The sequence below is a fragment of the Prunus avium genome, chromosome 6 (genome assembly GCF_965620075.1).
Source record: "Prunus avium chromosome 6, drPruAviu1.hap1.1, whole genome shotgun sequence".
NCBI lineage: Eukaryota > Viridiplantae > Streptophyta > Magnoliopsida > Rosales > Rosaceae > Prunus > Prunus avium.
Genome location: NC_142289.1, coordinates 13,322,546 through 13,337,468, shown reverse-complemented (window position 1 = coordinate 13,337,468; position 14,923 = coordinate 13,322,546). Strand labels below are relative to the sequence as shown.

The following is a 14,923-nucleotide window of genomic DNA, read 5'->3' as shown; positions in this document are numbered from 1 at the left end:
GAAATGGGTGATGCACTTGTATTAGAAAATCTTGAATTGGTTGATGCACTTCACCACTAAATCCCACCAGCAGCCCTAGCTCATCTTCATGTCACCATGACCAAGCTTCCAACCAGAAATGATAGCTCATACCTAGCTCACCATGACCAAGCATCCAACCAGCACATGCTGAGGTCAGCATGACCAGCAACTTCAAGGGCTTACAACTTGGGCTTCTCTTAATCAAATTAGGACTTTAAGCACTCAAAATTGAAGTTCAGAATGTCTTCTTTCCAGCCATATGTTATTTGGGCCAATCCAAGGTCGGAGGAAGAAGTTAAGGCCGAAACAAATTGCTAACTCATTTTCCGCGCTGATAAGATCCATCCTGAGCATGGTTCTGTGTTTGCTAGGTAACGGACTCCAGATTTATCCAATGGGGCTGAATTGTGGATATGTTATAGTACACACCAATTGGAGCAACTTTCATGAAGATTGTGGCCTCATCCGAGCTATGTAGGTTGCTGAAACAAAGCTTGCAATATGACCTACGGAACTGGACTGGCAGGGGGCTGTAGCCATAATGAATTTGTCTTTAAGCTCTTCATCAATTCATCCAAATTAGGCCTTAACATGCTTGAATTGCATGAATTATGTTCTCCAAAGCCATCATTGTTACCTAAAGCTCAATTAACTGAAAGATAAACACAAAAAGGATTAAAAGCACAAGTTTAACTCAAAAACATAACCAAATCATAAGCTAGAAGGGTAAGAAATAATATACAATTATGAACCGATCAGCTGGTCAGCAAAAAGAAGGAAAGTTCTAGAGCAGACAAGACCTCCGCTGAACCTGACCAACCTAGAGACATGTGGCAGTTGCGCGTAGATGGAGCGTCGAACCAAAAAAAGGAGCTGGAGCAGGCGTCGTCATCATCACTACGGATGGAACCCTATTGAAGCAAGCTATCACGCTTGGCTTCCCAGCCTCAAACAACGAGGCAGAATACGAGGCATAGCTCGCTGGCCTGCGCTTGGTAAAGGAGCTGTCAATCAAGAAGCTGGCCATCTACTTAGATTCCCAGCTGATCACAAATCAAGCCTCAGGAGAATACATGGTGAAGCACCCAAGGATGATCTTGTATCTTGACAAAGTCCAAGAGCTGTTGAAGGCGTTTCCTACCTTCACCATCCAACAAGTGCCTCGAGCAGTGAACGCACACGCAGACGCACTAGCGAGCTTAGGATCAGCGCTTGATACCCAGTTCAGACGCTCTATCCCGGTCGAGCACCTTGACCAGCCAAGCATAGAAGAGGCAGAACAGCCAAGCCTGATGCAGATCGACGAGGGTCCTAGCTGGCAAGACCCCATCATTGACTACCTGGTTAACGAAAACTTACCCAATGACAAGTCCGAGGCTCGGAAAATCAAACAGAAGGCTGCGAGGTACTACATGAAAGGTGACATGCTTGTTCGCAGATCATACTCCGGCCCTCACCTTACTTGCATCAAGTACCCACAGACCCTCGAGGTTCTTTGCAAAATACACGACGACGAATGTGGAAATCACGCTGGGGGCAGATCGCTTGCCCAGAAGGCTCTCAGCATAGGCTACTTCTGGCCTACCATGCGCCAAGACTCCACGGAGTATGCTCAAAGATGTGATCGATGCCAACGCTATAAGCCCATCCCCAGCTTGCCAGCCGAAGAGTACCATCCACAGAACAGCCCATGGCCATTCGTGCAATGGGCCATTGACTTGGTGGGACCTATGCCAATGGCACCAGCCCAAAAGGAGATGATGATCGTGGCCACTGATTACTTCACCAAATGGATCGAGGCCGAGGCTTTATCATCTACAAAGGAGGCAGATGTCGAACGGTTCATATGGAAGAACATCATCTGCCGATTCGGTTGCCCGCAATCGATAGTCACTGATAATGGTACGCAATTCGTAGGCAGGCAGATCACCGCATTCTTTGCGAAGTATGGCATCAAACAGCACCTGTCAACTCCCAGATACCCGCAAGGCAATGGCCAAGCAGAGGCGTCCAACAAGATCGTGCTGGACTGCCTGAAGAAAAGACTGGAAGGCGCAGAAGGAAAATGGGTTGACGAGCTACCAGGAGTCCTGTGGGCTTATCGCACAACCAAAAGGAGATCAACTGGCGAGACACCATTTTCTCTAGCTTATGGGACAGAAGCAATCATCCCCCCACACATCACAGTCCCTTCCATGAGCATCGAGGTGGGCAGTCTTGACCAAAACTGCAAGCAGATGAAAGTCAACCTTGATCTGCTTGAGGAAGAACGAGAAAAGGCCATTGTCCGAGTGGCAGCCTACCAGCAGCAGCTGACACCCTACTACAATAAGAAGGCCAAGGTCAGACAGTTTCGACCTGGGGACCTTGTGCTCAGAAAGAGTTTCATCACGGCACCAAGGCAAGGGTCAAAGAAGATGAAGCCCAACTGGGAAGGCCCCTACGTGATCAGCCGACCTGGGGGCAGAGGAAGTTACACCCTAGACACTCTAGAAGGAAAGGAAATTCCAAGACAATGGAATGCACACCACCTTCGGAGATACTATCCATGAAGCCCTTCGCTCACCAGCTGGGCTCCTAGCAGGCGACAGGCCTCCCTCACTTCCATTGAAGACAAACTGCTTTCGATGTTATCTATGTTGTCCATTTCTTTTATTCAATAAAGCAATGTAGTCACACCGACATCAATACAAAAGCAAGCTTTTCAATGAAGTATTTTTTCCGAGCATTATGTCCCACAAATTACCTCCATTGCAGACAAGCTGCCCCTCGAAGCACGAACTCAATGGAACCTCCATTGCAGACAAGCTGCTCCTCGAAGCACGAACTCAATGGAGAAATTTTTTGAGTGCTATGTCCCCGACATACGCTCGCAGGCGACAAGCCCAACCTCCATTGCAGACAAGCTGCTCCTCGAAGCACAAACTCAATGGAGAAATTTTTGAGTGTTATGTCCCTGACATACGCTCGCAGGCGACAAGCCCAACCTCCATTGCAAACAAGCTGCTCCTCGAAGCATGAACTCAATGGAACCTCCATTGCAGACAAGCTGCTCCTCGAAGCACGAACTCAATGGAGAAATTTTTTAGTGTTATGTCCCTGACATACGCTCGCAGGCGACAAGCCCAACCTCCATTGCAGACAAGCTGCTCCTCGAAGCACGAACTCAATGGAGAAATTTTTTGAGTGCTATGTCCCCGACATACGCTCGCAGGTGACAAGCCCAACCTCCATTGCAGACAAGCTGCTCCTCGAAGCACGAACTCAATGGAACCTCCATTGCAGACAAGCTGCTCCTCGAAGCACGAACTCAATGGAGAAATTTTTGAGTGTTATGTCCCTGACATACGCTCGCAGGCGACAAGCCCCACCTCCATTGCAGACGAGCTGCTCCTCGAAGCACGAACTCAATGGAACCTCCATTGCAGACAAGCTGCTCCTCGAAGCACGAACTCAATGGAGCCTTTTACAAACGCTATGTCCCCGACATACGCACACACGCTACAAGCCTTACCTCCATTGTAGGCAAGCTACTTCTCGAGTACAAACTCAATGGAGTCTCTTTCAAGCGCTATGTCTCCGGACATACACTTACAAGATACAATGAGAATTGAAGTTTGAAAGACAACTGAAAATTCCATTACAAAGCTGCCAACCAGCCAAGTTCAACAAGAAATGAGCCTGATTCTGCTCAACCGGCATCATCTGCTCGGCAGCCCCAGTTGCCTCCTCCTCCGCATCTGCCCTAATCTCATCAGTCGCGCCACCTTTGGCGTCATCTTCCTGCATTGCAGCTTCATCAGCTACCTGCTCTTCAACTGCTTCTACATCCACAGCATTGAACTGCTCACTTTGAGCAGGGGCAAGTCAAGATAGAGCTACTCACCATCTTCATGTTCGAGAGAGCAACAAGGAGGAGCACCGTTTCTGCAGTCCAAGTATCCCAGCTTGTATGCATTAGCAGCAATTTCATGCTTGGATGCCTCCGTGGCTTCAACATGAGTGTCAAACTTGACCAGCAGAGCTCTCACCGACTTCCGAATCGGTAGTTTGCGCAACTGAAGGACTTTTTGCTCGAGCAGACGACTTTTTATCTCTCTTGGCTACAACTTGCAACATTGAGTCAGCTCCGCACTTCACTGTTCGTGGCTTTGCAGACGAGTCGTGACTGCTGAATAGAGGCACAGTCTTCTCAGTTTGATCCCCGGATTAGTGCAGGCAACCCAAACCTTGCTTCTATGCAGCCTCTTTATAAGGCAGATCACTGGTTTTGGGCAGTTCAACCGGAGACTTGAGCAGAATATCCCGAACCTCCTGTATGCTATTGACATGCTTACTATTCACGCTAACGAGGCGCTTGATCCTAGCAAATGAGGCAGAAGCAACTCCCATAAGGACATTCTCAGCAGACGAGGCCCTCCTTGAGGAAGACTTGCTCGTGGCAGAAGAAGGTCTCGGCTGCTTTGGCTGTGGAGACGTATTCCTTGATCGTGAGACTGCGACTTCATCGTGGGCAGATCTACAGCTAGACTGCCCAAGCCAAAGTCCAATTGGCAAGTCAAATACCTCCTCAACTCTGGAGCCCAAATCCAAGAAGGAAGCCCAGTTACAGCTGGACAGCCCAACAGATAATTCACATCTCCTACATGCCACCACATGCCATGCAGAAGCTGGGGGGCATTTGTGGGAACCGAATTAAATCACCCTAGGTCAAATAATTCCTTCCATTTGGGTATTATTTGACCTAATTGGGAGTTACTCAATTTAATTGGGAGTTACCCAATTAAATTGGCAATTACCTAATTAAAATGGGGATTGATTTGATTCCTACCCTAATTAGGGATTTGATTTAAATCAGATAAATCAAATCCCTAATTAATCAAATCTCACCTAATAGGGGAGGAATAATTCCTTTCCATCTATGGAATTATTCCTCTGAAACCCTAGCCTCCGAGGCTCCTATAAATACCTAGCTACACACAAGGGTTAAGGTACGTCTTAATTCCTACTGAAACTCTGCAGAAATTATCCTTCACAAACCCTAGCCACCATCTTCTTTCTAGAAGACGAAGGAATCTTTAGGCGAATATTCCCGTGGGAGGAAATTTGCTCCCACACATATCTTGTGGAATCGTCTAGGGGAGATCTATTGCTGGTTAGGAAGTTCCAAAGTTTGAATTATGTTGAATGTTTTACTGAGACTTTCAGCTTCAAGGTTTTCAAGCTGTTCTCTGATTGTGGGGATAAAATCGGAAGCGAACGAATTGAGGAGATTGATAGTATTGGAAACGATGCTTTTTTCTTAGGTGGCAATAATCACTCCATGTGTGTCTCAGCTTTAGACTTTCCCAGTTGTCATCCGAATTCCATATACTTCTGCATTGATAAATGGGTGGGTGTTGCTTATGATGAAGTTCAAGAGCCTCTTGGAATGGCAGTCTTCAATTTCGAAAACAGAAAATTTGGAACAAATTACTACTGCTCAAGTCCTTCACAGAAGTACATGCCACCATCAATTTGGATTTTTCCCACCATGGTGTGAAAAGATGGTTCCACTTGTTCTTTGTTACCTGTTCCACATGGTAGAATAATTTCAAGCTTTGTTTTCATTTTATTTATATGTCAACCTAAACAATGCGTTCACGTTGAAAGTGACTTAAACAATGTATCTCCCATGAATCAAATCATAACGCGTAAAGATTTAATCCTTTGACAAGGAATCTTATATCATGATGTGCCTTCATTCTATGTAGAAGCACCAAAAAAAAACTTGAAATGTATAATAAGTTAAAGTATTGGCTGCATGCTTAACACAGGTTTGATTTAAGGGATTGGCCTAACCAGCATCATGTTTATTACCCTCCAATATGGCTTCACATTTTCACGTGCAAGTCTCATGGAGTCTCACCTACAATTCTACAATTAGGAGTCTCATGGAGTTAACCATATCCTGTAACAAGATGCTAAGGTTTATTTAGAAATGAACATTTTCCACGCTGTCCGACTATATCCAAGAAACTAGAGAACTGATTCCAAAATTTGAATCACATTTATATCCATTTACTTGTTGGTTGATTCTTGGAAAATAAGTGTAGGAGTTTATAAATCCTCCTGAACTTCTGTCAAAGGAAACCTCACCAAAGAACTCTAGCTATATATTTGTCTAAACCGTCTTCTAGAGTTCAGACTCTCTCTCTCTCTCTCTCTCTCTCTCTCTCTCTCTCTCTCTCTCACACACACACACACACACGTAGCGCATATCAAACTCTCAAGTCTCATGGACAGAACCAATAGTATACCTTTGCAGGCCCCAACCTATGGAAACCTCATCACCTAAAGATTGATATTCAACCTGAGGCTCTTGTTTGATCATGTTGCAGAAACTGGATAGTGAATATGCAAGAATTGCCAACTATTTCGATGGGATTGCAGGAACAAGCACTGGAGGTCCTGCTTACTCACTGCCCCAAAATCTTCCCCCATAAACAGTAATGTTTACAAGTTAAATGTCAAATTTTTGTTAAATATTGATACAAAACATTGTTGTAAAAATAGAGTCTGATATAAGCATTATTAATTTTTTAAACAACAACTATCCGGTATTTTTTCATACTACAAAGATTATCAAAGCTCTAGAGCATGACCAAAATACAATGGAACCCATCATATCACTTCTTAGCTTAATTTTATTTTTGATCATCAGTTTAATGTTACTTTTACTGTTTGTTATTTGTTAATTACTTTGTTTAAATCATGAGCTTTTCTTGGGTGGTTAGGTGAAACATAAGTGATTCTTCAATGCTAAACTGTCAGACATATATGCATTGCAACCTCAGCAGTCTTACTGAGTTTTTTTTTTCTTCATCTTGTTGAGTGAGTATGGTACTAGGATTATAAGTTGTGACTTTTGTAAGATATAGTGATATGGTTGCTTTTGGGCCATTCAACATGTCGTCTAGTCTAGACAAGTGGTTTAGGTGCCCTATGAAATAGGGCATGCTAGTTATGTTCCTAAGAAACTTGTCGTTCAGAAATTCCCACATAAGTCTTAACAGGCTTGACCCATTTTAGTTGGCAAATTTCAATACCAATCCATTTCTGTTGATGAAATTCGTCACCAAACAAAAAGTGAATGGCCTTCTTTTCCACAAATGAGGCAAGTTGGTTTATTAAATAATGCAACTTTTTTTTTTTTTGGTAATTACCATGAGGTATCCGGGCCAACTTGCGCACACCTCGACTAATCCCCACTAGCGGAACTGAGCCTGCCACTGGCCACCAGGTAAAAATAATGCAACTTCACAACTAGGAAGGGATGCATTCACAAAAATACGAACCAAACCCTGCATATTGAAGTGACCCTCAAACCATGGTGTTGGCTTAATCAACGAGTCTGACCGGAGATCCAACCTAACCCAAGAACTGACCTATCCAACCATCCAACATTCGAAAGTCCCGAGCATGACTGTGTTCCTTGATTTTCGAGATGTCAGGTGGATTGCAATAGTTGCAACGAATTCCTCTCTAACTCTAATCAAATGTAGGTCTTGTTAGGTTTCTGTATGTATTAGTGTTTGGAGAGGATTGCCCTACTTTTTTTTTACTTATCAGGAAAATATTGTACACTACTTAATTACCGATTTGCTTAGTTACAATCATGTATATCAAATGAATATTTATATTTAATTAACGACTAATAGTAGAGCCTTTTTTTTTACACATAACAGATCAATCAATGCAAACTTTGGATGCTTATCTTTTATATAGGGACTTAGTTGCATCATGGGAGATAGATATTCAGTGCCACCTGTTTTTATACGAGGATAGAGAACCAAGTACTAAGTAATGCAATCTTCTGGATACATGCCATTCATTAGTTGTTCAACCATTATAATTGGCATACATGCCTAAAAGTTTAGGTGGTATTTATGCAAATTTCCCAATTAAAATTTTCACAAATGCTAGTTTCCTACATTGGTTTAAAATAAAGAGGCCATCCCATGAGACAAAATCCTATTAAAAAGAAATCACAACATGTAATTAACAATATCAGTTTGACTTAGAAAAGGAAGGAAAAGTTTAAAGTCTCAATAACTAGCAATTAGTTTAGTGATGCTTATCTTCCCAATATTCCAAATTCGAATCTCAAACCCCATCAATTAAAAGAAAAACACTATTGGTGGGGTTTGAACTCTTTGATTTCCAAACGGATAAAAGCAAACCTTATGGATATTGATATATGTTGCGTAGATACCAGCTGCACCAAAATGGATTAAACTGCATCCTCAACTTGTGATACTCGCAAGTGCACGAGCCGTTCGGTAGTATAGCGTATGTAAGTGCGAGGTCGATCCCACGAGGATTGGTGATTGAATGATCCAATTTAGTTTCCCTATACAAAATAGAAACAAAAACAAAGAACATAAAACAAGGAAGAAAGAAATAAGTAACTCAAGCAAATAAGTTCCCAAGTTCAATTTAGATTAATGGATTGATTCTAGCTAAAGTATGATTAAGCCATGGTGTGTGGTCATAACCTTGTGTTCCTAATTCCCTAATTTGATCATTTGTTGTCTAACCTAAAACTAAGCATTAGGAACCCATTAAGCATAGAAGAACATTTTAAACAACCAAGTATGTATCTAATCCCTGTTGTCGAATGTCCATACATACTCTTCCTATTCATAGTTCAATTCGAATTAAAGCATGGTGTATACTCTTAATTCAAACCAAGATAGCTAACATGCAAGCCTAAATGGTGATCAATCATTCAAACTAGCATATTAACTTATAAGCATAATGAATAAGAACAAAAACCATAATTGAAACTTGGAAACTAATTCAACTTGAAAACTTAAGAAAAGAATTTACATAACAAAGAAAAATAAATTACAACTAAGAAAACATTAAAGAAAGCTAGAATTGAGAACTAGAAAGCAAAACTAAGAGAATTTGAGGGAGAGAAGGGAAGGGAGCTCTAGAGAAGTGTTTGAGAGCTCCCCCCCCTTGGGGTGTGTTTACAAGCTTAGAGAACTTCCCTATTTATAGGCCTAGGGGAAGTGAAAATCTGAATTCAATATGGCTAATGCATACAACACTTGTTTTATAAAATCTGAAATGGTTGATGCACTTGTATTAGAAAATCTTGAATTGGTTGATGCACTTCACCAATAGATCCCACCAGCAGCCCTAGCTCATCTTCATGTCACCATGACCAAGCTTCCAACCAGAAATGATAGCTCATACCTAGCTCACCATGACCAAGCATCCAACCAGCACATGCTGAGGTCAGCATGACCAGCAACTTCAAGGGCTTACAACTTGGGCTTCTCTTAATCAAATTAGGACTTTAAGCACTCGAAATTGAAGTTCAGAATGTCTTCTTTCCAGCCATATGTTATTTGGGCCAATCCAAGGTCGGAGGAAGAAGTTAAGGCCGAAACAAATTGCTAACTCATTTTCCGCGCTGATAAGATCCATCCTGAGCATGGTTCTGTGTTTGCTAGGTAAAGGACTCCAGATTTATCCAATGGGGCTGAATTTTGGATATGTTATAGTACACACCAATTGGAACAACTTTCATGAAGAATGTGGCCTCATTCGAGCTATGTAGGTTGTTGAAACAAAGCTTGCAATATGACCTACGGAACTGGACTGGCAGGGGGCTGTAGCCAAAATGAGTTTGTCTTTAAGCTCTTCATCCATTCATCCAAATTAGGCCTTAACATGCTTGAATTGCATGAATTATGCTCTCTTGCTCTATTTGCCTACAAAACACACAAAGGGAGGCAAATAACTTAGAATTATAGGAAACTAAGCAAAAGAAGTAAGTAAATTGGGCATGTATATGTATGAAATTATGAGCTTAACAATATACTATGGGTTTCAGATTGATAATTCAAATTAAACTAGGATTGAGACGCTTTATGTGATAGTTTTCTAGCGGTTTAGGATTGTTGGGACTACTTCTGTATAAAATGGCAAAGCCTAGGCCTGCAAATACGTGCAAGTTGTGCAACTATTGATTTTTTGAGTGTGTGGAAATTAACGAGAACTATATATGGCGGAGGCATTATCATCAACCTTTGATTCCGGTTGGGCATGGCTCCCAAGCCAGGTTCTAGATTTTTTTTTTTTTTTGATCAAATAGAAAGATTCATTCAACCGTAGCACCAACCAATGATAACGTTTACAAATGAATGGAGAGCGTTAGTGTGGCCTCATTAAAACCTTGTCATCCAAAACCCCCAATGGGGGAAAATCCGGTCAAGGAAAAAGAGTACCACCGCATCTCAAAAACAAACAATGAATTACACCATAGCTATATCCTTATCTAAAAGAATGCTTACCCATGGAGGAGCACGGTCTTTCCAAAAAAGGCGAGATCTCACTCTCAACCCATGCTGAGCTAGACTATGTGCCACCCCATTACCCTGCCGGTGTTGGTAGAACACTCCAGCCACCTCTCGATCAACCATTAACCGACGAACATCCTCCACCACATTACCAATATTACTCCACCAATCCAAACCATCTTTAAGAATAGAAACAGCTTCTTGAGAATCAAGACCAATGGTAAACCGAGTAAAACCCATGTATCCCATCACCAATAACCCTTCCCGGACAGCCACCAACTCCGTGCCCAAAACATCCAAACCAGGTGGACCAAACGATGCGAAACAACAGATAAAGTTTCCAGCGTGGTCACGACAAACTCCCCCCAGACCCCGATCACCTTGCTCACGTCCCACAGCCCCATCACAGTTAAGGAGAAGAGTATTGACCCGTGGTTTCAACCAATGTGCCTGCGGAGAGACGAGGGGGAGCTTGGACCGCTCCTCATAAGATTTAAACACTTCCAGCATTTCCATCGTGTTTTCCACCATATTATCCACCCGTGTAATCTGTTTCCCATGCAAAGAATCATTACGTAGTTTCCACGCACAACAAGCAAAGCGCTCTAAGTCAGCTTTCGACAGCATTGAAGCCACAGCCTCAAAAGCATCAGCGAAGGTGCCCCCCGCCATATTAATTCGCCGGATGAAATGGGTACACTTCCATAGCTTTTGACTCATTTTACACGACCACAAAGCGTGGAAAGCATCTTCAGGATAGTTCCCACACCTTGAGCACACATGAGACGGAAGCACCCTTTTCTTAAATAAATTGACTGCAGTTGGCAGAATTTCAGTACATGCCCGCCACAGCAGCATCTTAATTTTGTTGGGGACAGCTAGCTTCCAAATTCGCTTCCAGAAGCCTTCTTGAGCACTCTGATCCGATCCTCCCACTCCAAAATCCTCATCGCACTGCCTTACCGCCACACGATACCCAGTTTTAACGGAATATTTCCCGTTCTTTGAGAAAAACCAATATTTGCTGTCACCCAGCTGTGAAACTGATCCCAAAGCGATGCCAGAAATGATATCCCGATCTTCCAAGCTAAAATGTTGCTCTAACAGTGGCAAATTCCAAGATCCAGAAGCCGTTAGAAGGTCACAGACCATAGACGTCTGCTCCAGCCCTCTAGTCATCAATGGTTTAAACGTAAAAGGTTTTGGAATCCACTTATCTTGGAGAACACGGATAGAAGCTCCATTGCCCACCCTCCAAACCAAGCCATCCTCAATAACCTCACGTCCCCACAGAATAGATCTCCATATCAGTGACGGCGAACTCCCCAAACTAGCCTGCATAAAATCATCATCTGGAAAATATCGGGCTTTAAGCATCTTAGCCACCAGAGAGGTGGGGTTCTCTAAAATTCGCCAAGCCTGTTTTGCGACCATGGCTTTATTAAAAGCTTCAAAGTGTCTGAAACCAAGGCCTCCCAGCCATTTTGGTTTACACAATTTTCTCCAACCCAACCAATGAATTCCTTTCCTACCACTCTTCGCCCACCAGTACCTTGCAATCATAGCAGATAATTCCTGACACAAAGATTTTGGCAGCTGAAATACTCCCATTGTATAAGTAGGTAGTGCCTGACCAACCGCCTTAATTAAGACCTCCTTGCCCGCCTCTGACAGCAACTTCGTATCCCAAGTATTAAGCTTGCGCCACACTTGTTCTCGCACATGATTAAACATCCGGGATTTACTGCGTTGAGCTAAGGTGGGCAGCCCAAGGTAGCGTTCATGACATATAACAATCGGCACTCCAAGCATTTCAGCAATCAGTTGCTTCATCACCGGATCAGTGTTGGGGCTAAAACAAACTGCAGACTTATCAAAATTTATTTTCTGACCAGATGCTCTCTCATACATGCTGAGAATTTGAAGCAAATAAGCACAATCAGCAAGATGGGCATTACAAAAAAAATAGGCTATCATCTGCAAAAAATAAATGAGAAATAGTAGGTGCTCCCTGAGCCACGGAAATGCCGCTAATACGCTTGATTCTGAGTGCGTTAGAAAGCAAAGCAGACAGTCCCTCCGCACAAATTAAAAACAAATAAGGAGAGAGAGGATCTCCCTGACGCAGCCCCCTTGATGGCACAATCAGTCCCGACGCCACCCCCCGAACTTGAACAGAGTATGTAACAGTGGATATACAATCCATGATTAGCTCCACCCACCTATCGGTAAAGCCCAAACGCTTAAGCATAGCCTCAATAAATGTCCATTCCACCCTGTCATAAGCTTTAGACATATCCAGCTTTAGTACCATTTTCTTCAGCTTACTCCCACCACGCCGTTTAATAGCATGGATGCTTTCAAAAGCAGCAAGAATGTTGTCCATAATCAGCCGTGTAGGGACAAACGCGCTCTGAAACTCGGAGATGATAAGCTGCATAATAGGCTTCAACCTGTTAACTATAGTCTTGGAAATCATCTTATAGATTACTGTACACAAACTAATCGGCCGAAACTCCGTAACTTTTACCGGATTGTCAACCTTAGGAATGAGCGTCAAAAGTGTGTGATTAATTGCTTTCACACTGGCACCCCCATTCAATACATTAAGGCAGTACCCTACCACATCATTGCCTACCACCCCCCAATACTTCTGATAAAACAGTGCCGACATACCATCCACTCCTGGAGACTTAGTAGGAAAATTTGACCCAAAGAAGTTTCGATCTCCTCCCTTAAGAAAACTTGGTTGAGGCGCAAATTTTGAGATTGAGTGAGTATCGGTTTGACCACCTCAGTGACTGCCCCTGCCTCATGAAGTCCATTTGAAGCAAACAAGCCTTGAAAATAATCACAAAAAACAATGCCAATACTTTCCGTAGATGTACGCCATATCCCCTGATCATCTACAATAGTCTTAATTAGATTCCGTCGTCCCCGCATTTTTGCATGTTCATGGAAAAATCTAGTATTTTTGTCCCCATATTTCATCCATGAGACCCGCGATCTCTGCCTCCACAACATCTCTTCTCGTTCTAGTAACACATCCATTTCCCTACAAATATCTCTCTGTTGAGCCTCAACTATTGGAGAAGACCTTCTGCTTTGGGTGTCATCTAACTTCCGCTGCAGACTTCGGAGCTTTGTGGGTATTCGGCCTACATGGTCATTATTCCACGTCCGCAGAGGCCCTTGACATGCCTTCAATTTCTCCACGACAGTTCCAGTCTCAGACTCCCAAGCATGCGTAATGACATCTTGGCAACCCTCAACAGTAGTCCACATTTCCTCGAACAAAAACCGCTTATGCGTCCGTGCCCAAGTACTTGGTCTCAAATATGACAACAAAGGGAGATGGTCAGACACCATAGAATTCAGATGATGCGTTGTGACCTCAGGAAAGGTCCTAACAAAGTCACCATTAGCCACCATTCTATACAGCCGAAGCTTTACATTCCCATCACCTTGCCACCGGTTAGACCATGTAAACTTATACCCCTGAAACCGAATAGTTGTCAAACCACACTCCTCCAAAGCTTCCCGAAAGGCCCTCATTTGTGACATTGGTCGGAAACGGCGACCCAAGTACTCATGAGCCTCAAGTATTTCATTGAAATCCCCACCTACAAGCCATGGCCCTTGAACAGTCCCTGCAATTCGTCGTAGCAAATCCCAAGAGTGCCGTCGTAACCTCGTTTCAGGATTACCATAAAACCCAGTAAAGCGGAAAGTCTCCATATCCACACCCTTTAAAATAGCGTCAATATGCCCTGGAGAAGAAGAAAGAATAGATACTTCCACTCCGTGTTGCCATAACAAAGCTAAACCCCCCGCCCTTCCTTCTCTTCCCACACTGAAGCACCCCATCATACCCAACTGCCGTTGCACACACTCCATCTGGCGCACCGTCTTTTTGGTCTCCGACAAAAAGATGATACGAGGCTTTTTATCTCTGAGAAGGAATCTCAGAGCTCGGAATGTTCGTGGGTTGCCCAGACCCCGAACATTCCAGCATAAGATTGTCATTGCTCGTGATGGGCCCGACCCCCGGGACCCATCACGGGTGTGCGCTTAGCACCAGATGTATTATCAGTCATCACCGGACTCCCCCGAGGCCTGGCACGGCCTCGCTGAAAGCCACGTCGTATACTACCTTTGCAGAATGAGGTTGGCGGCCCCAAGATAGCAGAAGCCGCAGTGATATCTTCCCCCAAAACTGTTTTGCCCTTGTCCAAATGCCTTGGAGCAGTATGAAGAATCTGTGAGATATCCTCATCCAGCCGCAGGGGACCCATATCCGACCTCGCAGCCTCAGTGACCCCTTGGTTCAGATGCACCCTACCTTCCCTGTGGCCAACCACATCACCATCGGCCCCTTGTGAGGAGACCGTGACCTCCTTTTCCTTGTGCACTCGACGCCTTTTAAAGACTTGCGCCAAGGGGCAATCCATCCCACTATCCATCTTCATCATTCCTTGCCCGTCAAAGGCGTCGTCGAAGGATCGAACCACCCCCGTACGCTTGGACGGCATCGAAGCCGTGTCATC

The 14,923-nt window shown here is 43.7% G+C and overlaps 1 protein-coding gene across 1 annotated transcript; it reads right to left on the bottom strand.

Annotated features, from left to right (window-relative positions):
- Nucleotides 1-4,257: 4,257 nt before the first annotated feature.
- On the bottom strand, nucleotides 4,258-14,402 carry LOC148293712 (uncharacterized). Its single transcript, XM_088254572.1, has 4 exons — nucleotides 13,053-14,402; nucleotides 12,599-12,810; nucleotides 10,371-12,288; nucleotides 4,258-4,551 (listed from the first exon to the last, which is right to left on the bottom strand). Exons 1-4 carry the CDS (start codon nucleotides 14,400-14,402, stop codon nucleotides 4,258-4,260), a joined length of 3,774 nt encoding a protein of 1,257 aa, XP_088110698.1.
- Between the last annotated feature and the right edge of the window lie 521 nt (nucleotides 14,403-14,923).